The sequence below is a fragment of the Populus euphratica genome, unplaced genomic scaffold (assembly GCF_000495115.2).
Source record: "Populus euphratica unplaced genomic scaffold, PopEup_1.0 scaffold103.1, whole genome shotgun sequence".
In the NCBI taxonomy this organism is placed as follows: Eukaryota; Viridiplantae; Streptophyta; class Magnoliopsida; order Malpighiales; family Salicaceae; genus Populus; species Populus euphratica.
The window spans coordinates 492325-502365 of record NW_011499891.1 but is presented as its reverse complement, the minus strand read 5'-3'; the positions used below and the strand labels follow the sequence as shown (position 1 = coordinate 502365).

At 31.7% G+C, this 10041-nt stretch overlaps 1 protein-coding gene across 1 annotated transcript; it reads left to right on the top strand.

Moving 5' to 3' along the window:
• The first annotated feature begins 1962 nt into the window (after nt 1–1962).
• LOC105131198 (Amino acid kinase family protein) lies at nt 1963–6468 on the top strand. Its single transcript, XM_011034052.1, has 7 exons — nt 1963–2308; nt 2679–2811; nt 2904–2957; nt 3427–3518; nt 4747–4973; nt 5286–5462; nt 6024–6468. Exons 1-7 carry the CDS (start codon nt 2115–2117, stop codon nt 6131–6133), a joined length of 987 nt encoding a protein of 328 aa, XP_011032354.1. The 5' UTR covers nt 1963–2114; the 3' UTR covers nt 6134–6468.
• Nucleotides 6469–10041: the final 3573 nt, after the last annotated feature.

Here is a 10041-nt window from a genome sequence, read left to right as displayed (position 1 = left end):
GAAAAAGAAATACAGTAAATTTTTTATTTTATTAGGCGTCCTTTATCCTCCTCTCTTTTTGGCGAAGAAACAAAAATGTTTCTTCAAACTTTATATAAACCCCGTTTATTTACAGAAAGGTTATTTTTTTTTGGAAAGTGAATTCCAGGAAAGTGAAGACAAAAATGTTTCTTCGAACTTTATATAAGCCTCGTTTATTCGCAGAAAAATTGTTTTTTTTTTTAAAATGAATTTCAAAGAAAATGAATTCCTGAAAAGTAAAGTATTTTCCGATGTTTAGTAGTGTTATGGAAAATGAACTGAAAAATAATTTATTAATATTTTATTTTTCTCAAGTTTATTAAAATAATAAGGAATAAAACAAACACAAGAAAGTTTGGAAAGTGATTTCCCAGAAATCACTTTCTGCAAAACAAACACAAGAAAGTTTGGAAAGTGTTTTTCTGAAAATCACTTTCCGGAAAACAAACACAGCTAAAAAGGAAAACACTTTCCTGAAAATTAAGCAAAAAATTTTTTTAACTAAAAAATATTTTTGTTGACCAGAAAGTATTTTTCGTTGATTGGAAAATATTTTTTGTTGACCAGAAAATGTTTTCCGTTGACCAATTTTTTTAATAAAAACTAAATATAGAAAAATTTAAAAAATAGTTTTTCAAAAACTATTTTACAAGAAACAAACATAATTATATAAAGTGGCTATATAAAGGGAATTCTGAAAAATGGTTTTTCAAAAATGACTATATAAAGTGGCTATATAAAGGGAATTCTTCATCTTAGTCTTGGTAATGCAATTGTCAGTAGAATAGTGAAAAAAATAATTTTAAAAAAATGATACGTACTTGTAAACTGTTAAGTTGCTTAGTCAAGGACATTACAGGTTCAGAGTAATTCAAAACTTATTCTTTGTGTAATAAAGTGAAGGTGCCCTAATTTGTTCACGTCAAGCCCTTGCAGCAGACACCACATAAAATGTTTTTTAATAAAACCAAAATAATTTTAAAAAAAAACTTTGAAGTATTTTATGAAAAGATAAAAAATAAATAAAAAAAATAATATTTAAATTAACTTGAGGCAACATAAAAAATATATAACTTAAAAATAAATTAACTTGAGTTAGCCTATAAAAATCAATGAAATTAAAATAATTTGATAAAAAATAAAAAAAATAAAAAATCACAATAAACATAAAAAAATAAAAAGATATTGAGACATTTTATTTATGACTCGAGTTATTATACCATAAAAAATAAAAAAGCTTAGTTTTTAATAAATAAAAAATAAAAAATAAATTAATATTTAGGGGAATTTATTTATAAAGGGCCTAGCACATAACTCGTAAGCAACAAGTTCAGAGACCCATCACCAGCCCATCAGAAATCCATGGACTTTCTAGGCAAAATTAAACACGCACCAAGTTTCTTCTTTTTTTCAGATTAAAAAAACAAAAAAGTGGAAAGGGGGTCTAATTATCGGTAAGATTTTGTTAATCGAGATTAATTTTTTAATTAAAATTTAAATATATCATTCACATTTAATTTATATGTTTTTTAACAATGTTTTATAACCCTTCTCACAATTCAATCAATTAACTTATGCAATAAATGAATTTAATCATAAAAATAGAAAAGAAGTCGAGTAAATATAATTTATCTTATGAATTAACCAGACAGAAATTTCAAAATGTACCTTTCTTAATCACATCCTTGCAGTAGAAAACCTTTGTAATTTAATTATATGAAGGAATCTTAAGGAAATGAACTTAAAGAAAGTACAGGGAAGAATTAGAAAGTGTTTGAACATCAGATACTAATCTGTTAACAAGCATATATTGTGAGGACTGATCTGTGGTATGACCCTGTAAAAATTAGCACAAAATAGATACAAATATGGATGATATTTTGTTGTGTCGTTTTCTAGTTGGCGTTTATTTTCCGCACGAGAATTTTTTTCTCCAAAATGCCATTATTATCTCTTCCAATGGCTGAATAAATAAAATCTAAAAAACAAAGCAGTTATCTTGTTGCTAGAAATAGAGAAGCTCACAAGAGTCCCCATAAACGGAAGCAGACAGCTTTGCGGCCACTGATTTTAAGTTTCCACCACTGTTTTCAATGGCCGTCTCTGCACCTTCATTTGTATCCCTTACCTCACTAAGTTTTATCTTCTCTTCTTCTTCTTCTTCTTCTTCGAGTCCAGTGAAGTTTAATCACCACCGCTTGATGAAGGGTAAGCGAAGCTCAAATGGACGGTTGGTGATTAATTGCTCTTCTGAAATGGGTCCGACTTCAGACCCCATAAATCTAAGGTAATAACTTAACATGGGTTTGGTTTATATTTTGATGCCATGGATTGCTGGAATTTTAGTTTATGCTCGTGTTCATGTCCTCCGGGTGTTTGTTAAAATGCCTGTGTGTAGCAATGGGTTTTTGGTCAGGCTTTTTATGGGTTTTAGAGGGCGGTTGCGATTGACACGACTGTGCAATCCTGGATGCGTGTTGTGACCAGTGCATGATTGGGGGCCCGACATGATATAGTCAGGATTGCAGAGTCTTGTCGGTGGCCTTTAATACCATTGTTCTAGCTTTGCTATTTATATGTAGTTTCTGCATTTGGGCATTTTGTAGGCAGTTTAAATCTTAGTGTTTTTTAAGAAATTATTTTCTTTTTGTTACCAGGCAGCCTCAAATGTCATCAGTGGCTCCCTTTGGGGTGACAATGAATGAGCAATCTTATAGATGGCAAAGGGTTTTGCTTAAAGTAAGTGGAGAAGCACTTGCAGGAGACCAAATGCAGAATATTGACCCCAAGGTTTTGGAATGCGAATGATTATGTTAATTTTAAGTTTTTATTGGCTTCATTTCTTGATGGTCACTGATAGATGAGTGTTTGTAATTATGCAGGTTACAATGGCGATTGCAAGGGAGGTTGCAACTGTGACACGCCTTGGCATCGAGGTTAACCATCAACACCTTTGTATAGTTTTCCTTGGTATATATATTTGTTTTTAATTCATTTTTCCTTGAATTTATTGCAGTTAATGGTTGTGATTGATATTAATTTTATTTTTAATGTTTGTAAAATAAACTTTAGTGATCTAACTGTGGCATTTCTAAGGCATGTGTGATGATTTTTGTACAAATCATAAGCTAAGTGATCATTTTGGTGGAAATTTTTGTGTCATAGTTCATATCTGGTTCTTGCTTTTGTGTAGCTTGTAACCTGCTTTGGTGTTGGATAAAAGGGGTCTGTGTGACGTGGACAATATGCTAGGTGGGAGGAATGTTATCTCGTCAAGTAAATAAGCCTGACAAGAATAAATTTAAGAGTAATTGGGGTTGTTACAGTATAGAGATTGTGAACACAAGATGGATGCTTTTTGGCCATGAATTGTTTCATCTAAATAATTTATGGTCAATGCTGCAGGTTGCAATTGTTGTTGGTGGGGGGAATATCTTCCGTGGATCTTCATGGGCAGGATGCAGTGGTCTTGACCGGTCATCAGCTGACTATATTGGGTACTCTCCTGAATTGATTTAGTGCCTCTCTATTTCACATGGAAACTTGTTTAATACCAGTGATCACTCATTCTATAATGGTTTCAATCTGGAAATTTATTCTAAGAGGCTGAACCATTAGAAGTTTTAATGGTCTCAATCTTATCTTTGACTTGTTATCAAAAGAAAGCAGGCCTAACTACATTTTAGTGCCCTTTTGCTTTCTACATCTACTTGGTCCTTGGATTTTAGTTCCAACAATCTCAAATTCTGGGTTAACCTATTGGAAACTTCTGTTAACTTTTGATAAAAAATAATGAGCGGCCACCACACATGACTTTTAACCATGGATGTCTGCTGCTCAACTATTGCCAGGGAGGGAATTGTATCCCATTAGCTATCCTAATCCTCAAATCTAAAATCAGTTGAAGAAGATTTCAACAAAGCTTGGTTCATTAGGTTTAAAGGAGCTTGAAACTGGGATTTCAATCATAAAAGATAGGTTATTTCCAGTGCATCGGTTGTTTAGGATCCAATATGATTAACATTAAGTTTCTTTGTTTGAAGTTTCTCAGGTTTGCTTTCTCTTCATGTGAAAGATGTTTTGGTGGCAGAAATTGTAGAATAAATTTGTTTTATGTATATCCTGTAAGATCAGAACTGTGGATAAATTTATTTGATGTTTTTGCTACACACTGAAAGTGCTACACGGTATGTGACCTTGTTGCCAAGAAAGACCAAGGTTAACACTTCTGCAAGTCATTTGGAATGAATTCATTCACCCAAGGATTGTTTGTGAAACAGAATATAAGCTAGCATTATGTGTGAGCAAAGCTTTTCTGGATCACATTATTTTTTTTTCAGCACAGGCTTCATTTTTATGAAGTTATAGACCTTATACAACTTGACAACCTTGAGCATAGCTCACAAGTAAAAATTTCAGTTCTGTTTTTCTGCTCAACATGCTGCGTATAAATGTTTTCTTCAACTATTTTTTACCAATAAAAATGTACAGATGGTTATTATAATTATGTTATTGATACACATAGGTATATTATCTGAATATTTTATTCAGAAGACAGTAAGTGGTTAGTTATCTGAAATCTAAAAGCTCTTTTGAGCCTGTATAGGCACAAGGATATTTTAGTCGGTAGATAGCAAGTGGTTATTTATCAGAAATCTAAATGCTTTCCTTGGAGCTTTATGTCCCTGCTGCATGATTTGTGTTCTGCTTTTTTTTATTTGATAGGATGCTGGCAACTGTCATGAATGCTATATTTCTTCAAGCAACAATGGAGAGTATTGGCATCCCAACAAGGGTTCAAACTGCATTTCGCATGTCAGAGGTTGCAGAACCATATATCCGTAGAAGGGCTATAAGGCATTTGGAAAAAGGAAGGGTTGTGATTTTTGCAGCTGGAACTGGGAATCCATTTTTCACCACAGATACTGCTGCAGCACTACGTTGTGCAGAAAGTAAGTTTAATTTTCTGTATCAGAGTTTTACTTTGCACATTGGTATTCTTAATTAATATGCAACCCCTGCTGAACTTGCTAATTTTAATTTTTTTCAATAAAAAATTTATATATTGAACATTAGTTGACCCCTCAATATACAAAATTGTGTCTCAGTGCATACTTTGAAATGTTAGTATTTTTATTCTTTATATTCATATGCAATTTTTTTTTTCCTTTCCAATATATACTCCAATGGAGGACAAAATAATCGTTTAGTATCTTAGCACAAAAATGATTTCACTGCCGTGATATTTTCTATTGTTCTTCCAGTTAATGCACAGGTTGTGTTGAAAGCTACAAATGTTGATGGAGTTTATGATGATGATCCAAAGCATAATCCAAATGCTCGTCTTCTTGAAGATTTAACTTACCACGAGGTGACTTCAAAAGATCTTTCAGTGATGGACATGACTGCCATTACTTTGTGTCAAGAAAATAATATTCCAGGTATGTCTACATAATCTGCATCTAGATAGTAGCCTGTAGGTAGATCTGTCTAAATTTTAAAGATGTCCAAGACATATTAGGCATCTGACTAATTTGTAGGCGCAAGTAAACCTTCCTTCCTGCATGCCCACAGTTGTTGGAGGTGGCCTCTGAAAAGGGATTTGTTGAGGGGTATGAAACTTGGGCCTGCATTTTTTGGGGATTTTTTTAACAATTTACAAGATGCTTGATCCAAGATATTCTACCGCTCACTCAAATCCTTAGGATTAGCTAATAGACACATTACCAAGGTTTGTGATCTGAGATGATGATCTGTGTGGAATCTTAACATTTAGCATTTATGAGTGAAATGAGTCTGGTGGCTGCTGCACTGGCTCGCTTGTACTCAGGGAAGCTAAATTGTTACCATCAGAGAATGGTTCCTAATTTTTGTTTAACTGATGCCAGCTCTCCCCCTACCTCCCTCTCCTTTTCCTGAAAAATTCTAGTGGCGTGTATCATTGCTATTTTTAGCGTAAAGCATCTAAAAGGGACTTATTGCACTGAGCTTCTTCATCACAGTTGTTGTCTTCAATCTTTCCAAACCGGGTAACATTGCAAAAGCAATAAAGGGAGAAAGGGTTGGCACGTTGATTGGAGGGACATGCAATTCAACAGTAGCAAGGACATGATGATTACTTCCATTTGTTCGCTGCTTCAATTATTGTAGTTTAGGATTTTAGATTAGTGGCTACTTGCTCCTTGCGCAAACAGCTTATTCCTTGGAAGCATCTCCGAGCTTGCATTGGAGGTCAGAAGATAAAAGCATGCCAGGATTGAAACCAAAACATCATCTAAATTTGCCAGCTGAGGTACTTACTAAAGTTAATTTTGTAAATAATTTTGTCAAATATTGGATTCTTTTGAACTGCATTGTATTTTTGACGGTGAAAATTTTGTTGCAGTGTTGGTCAAGCAACTTATTCTTATTCACTTTGATATATTAGAGTTTGAAACTAACTTATTCATACCCTTAAAAGAAAAGAGGAAATTTTAGAGGAGAAAAATCAAAGAAGAAGGGAAAATAATTTGATCAGTCTTTTACTTAAGTGTTCATTTCTTGGGGTGAATCCACCCCTTTTACTCATGTTTGGGATGCGAGGTCAAGTGTCATCCCTACAGAGGGAGGGATAAAGGAATTTTCAATGGTGAAAATTCTTGGTTTTTGTGCTGTTGTTTTTTTTTTTTAATTTAACTTAATTTTTTTTCTTTCATTTATATCAAATCTATTATCTAAATTTTTTTTAATCTTCTTTCATTTATATTTTAAACCACAAATCTATTATCTAAATTTTTTTTAATCATATTTTTTATAAAATTAAAGGAAAAACTACTGGTTTGGTTCTTATTAAGATTACCAATTATAGTTTAAAAACTTATTATTTGTATTTGAATTTTATATTTCACGAACTTTTAACATCTTTACACGCGCGCGCGCGCACACACCCCTTCCCTCCCTTCAAAATTCCCGATTCCTTCCCTCCCATGCAAATCCATCCCGCTTTCTCTCTCACACAAAATGATTCCCCATTTTCTTTACGTTTCCCTTTCTCTCTCACACAAAAGGATTCCCCATTTTCTTTACGTTTCCCTTCTCTCTTTCAAAATTCCTCAAGTCATCTGACTTGATTCAACTCACAGTCATGAAACTGATTCAACCACCACCAGAACCCCTTTCCTCCACCAATTGTCACAACAACAACAACAGACTGCGTCGCCGCCCTGACCTCTAACCCTCCCACTCCCCTCTACGCGACTTCCATAGCGATGAAGAAAATTGTTTGTGGGTTAGAGTTTCTGATCTGGGCTTCTTCTCCCATAACTTGATCACTAACCCTTGGCTGTCTGAGGACCTTCTTGTTTGCTCATTCTCCTTTTACCCCTCTTTCTATCTCTCTTGTGGAATGGTTCAGGTTTTTTTGAGAGAAAAAAAAAATCCTTTTTTATCATTTGGGCTAATGATGATAACACAATTATCTTAGCGGATTTTAGTGACATGATCAAGTCAATGCCTTCTGCACCACAAGGGATGTGGTTGCTGTGACGAGGTTAAGCACCAAACGTGTTGAAGGGCAGTGTACTTGTCGTGAGCTCTCTTTTATAAACGACTTCTCCTTCCAGTGAGCCTCTCTAATCCCATCTCATAATCTTAGGTTTAATTGTGTTTATGGTGTTAATTATGTTTCAAATGATTGTTCATTGGGGTTAATCATAAGAAATTTTGCACCAATTACCAATTCTGGGGGACTATCAGTTCCTCTTGGCATAATGACTCGAGTGCTAGAACCATATTTATGTTTGCACTGAAAAAAGATAAAGAGAAGTTTGAGATGGTTTGGCCGGTACAATTTACTGGTATCATTATATGGGTGGATTCTGTCCGAGAACATGAATCATGTAAAATTGAATGGTGAGCAGGCTGTCGTTTAGTCATTTTATATTTAATATATAGGGTATGATAGAATTCTCCTGGAGGTTCATAAGAATTTTAGAAAAATAACTCACGTTAAAGACATATTAAAAAAACAATACAATTTGAATACAATCACTGTTGAAAATAATAGTTGTTCCAAAAATCATATCCATCTCAATTCAATTAATATATATATAAAATCAATTCAAAATTTTATAAATATTTAATAGCCAAGAAAAAATGAGTAACTGGAAATATACCAGATTTTTTTTTGACACATCTTGATATATCTAGTACTATTTTTCTAATGGTAAATTAGATAATGGTAAATTAGAATATGCTAAATTACAGTAAATGTTATTTTTTAAAATAATTTATTTATATTCTTCAGTACTATTTTTTATTTTTTAACTTTTTTTAATCAAATATCCTTAAAATCTCTTCATTTAATATTTTTTTTACGCTTTTAACATTTCACTTTTAAATCTAACTCTTTCTGCAAAGACAACTGGGTTAATGGGCATGAACCGTGGGTCATTATCTTTTGTGAACCAGATGGGATTTAAAAAATTCTCGTATTGCATATCGGGTCTTGACTTGACCGGTTTTTTGCTTCTTGGGGAAGTCATATACTCATGGCTTAAACCCTTAAATTACACTCCTTTGGTTCAAATGTCGACCCCTTTGCCCTATTTTGATCGGGTCGCTTACTCGGCTTTCTAATTTTCTCACCTCGGATCAAACAATGTAACCTGGCACATTTCAGGCGTCCATTTTGAATTTTAGGGTGCCTTATTAGACTCTGATTTTATTTTATTTTTTCGCACAGTAAAAAATGTAGCGCGTTTAATTGGAATGGATCTAACTTGTGGATTATATTAGACATCAATCATATAGAGAATTCAATCAAAAAAGTTGATTGCGTTATTCTTTTTTTAATTGTTGAAACAATAGGTATATAAATACAGATTGGAGGAGATTAACTTAAGTTGTACATTTGTATTCTAATTATATAAATATAGACTAATAATCAAGGTTGTCGTTATATTTTTTTTATTAACATGGATGTTTGAATTAATTTGTGTATATCTTGATTAATTTTACGGGTTATAAAATTAATAATTATACAAATCTCTAATAGCTCTAAAATTTATAAAACTCGAATTAATAATATTTAAAAAATAAATTCAAAACTTAACCGATTAAATTCTATCCTTAAAGATTAAATTATCATTACATCAATACACATTGATGATTGATGATGACAACTTTCTTGGCTAATTTCTTATAGAAATAGTAGCTTCCCTTATAAATCATCACTTATAAATCATCACTTACTGGAATCAAAATTAAACTCAATCTTATCTATAATTTAGATAAAGCATGAATCACTTTTTGATGGATTATTTCAAGTTTTTTTTAATAAAAAAGCCAATTAATTTTTTTAAGTTGAACTGAATTATAATATGTGTTACATTAGGTTTTTTGGACTTGATAAGATATTCTATTCATTTAAAAATAAAAAAACACACTTAATTTAAATTAGTTAACTATTAAAAAATAATATAAATTTTTAGATGAGATTTTATGATGTATTTTATATTATTTTCTAATACTAACCATATTGTTAGATTTAGAAGGTATTTAACACAGTTTTTATTTTTATTTTAGGTGTTTTTTCAAAAGTGTTTTTAGTTTGAAAAAATACTAAATTAATGTTTTTGTAGTATATTTTTTAAAATATTAATGTAGTAATGTCAAAAATAAATAAATAAAACTAAAAAATTTAATATTTTTTTAAACGAAAAGCTATTTTGAAAAAGAACTTCATAATCTCAAATATCTCTTTAGATATGTTTGATATTTTCGTGCAAAGTACTTTTCAAATGTAATTTTCATGTAAAAATACTTTGAATTAGTTTTTTTGAATGTTATTACATTAAAATTATAAAATTATAAAAAAATAAAAAAATTACTTTTAATATTTTCTTTTTAAAATACTTTCAAAAGCAGAAACCGATAATAAGGCTATGATACATGTGCTGTAGACAAGGCTAGTCATTTACATCAATCAATGACACCAATGGACTATATTTTCTCCAACCAATTAAACTTCTTTCGATCAAC

Coding starts and splice junctions, on each gene's coding strand:
- LOC105131198 (XM_011034052.1), top strand. CDS start 2,115: ATGGCCGTCTCTGCACCTTCATTTGTATCCCTTACCTCACTAAGTTTT. Junction 3,519..4,746: donor TCATCAGCTGACTATATTGG/GTACTCTCCTGA, acceptor TTTATTTGATAG/GATGCTGGCAACTGTCATGA. Junction 5,463..6,023: donor TCAAGAAAATAATATTCCAG/GTATGTCTACAT, acceptor TCTTCATCACAG/TTGTTGTCTTCAATCTTTCC.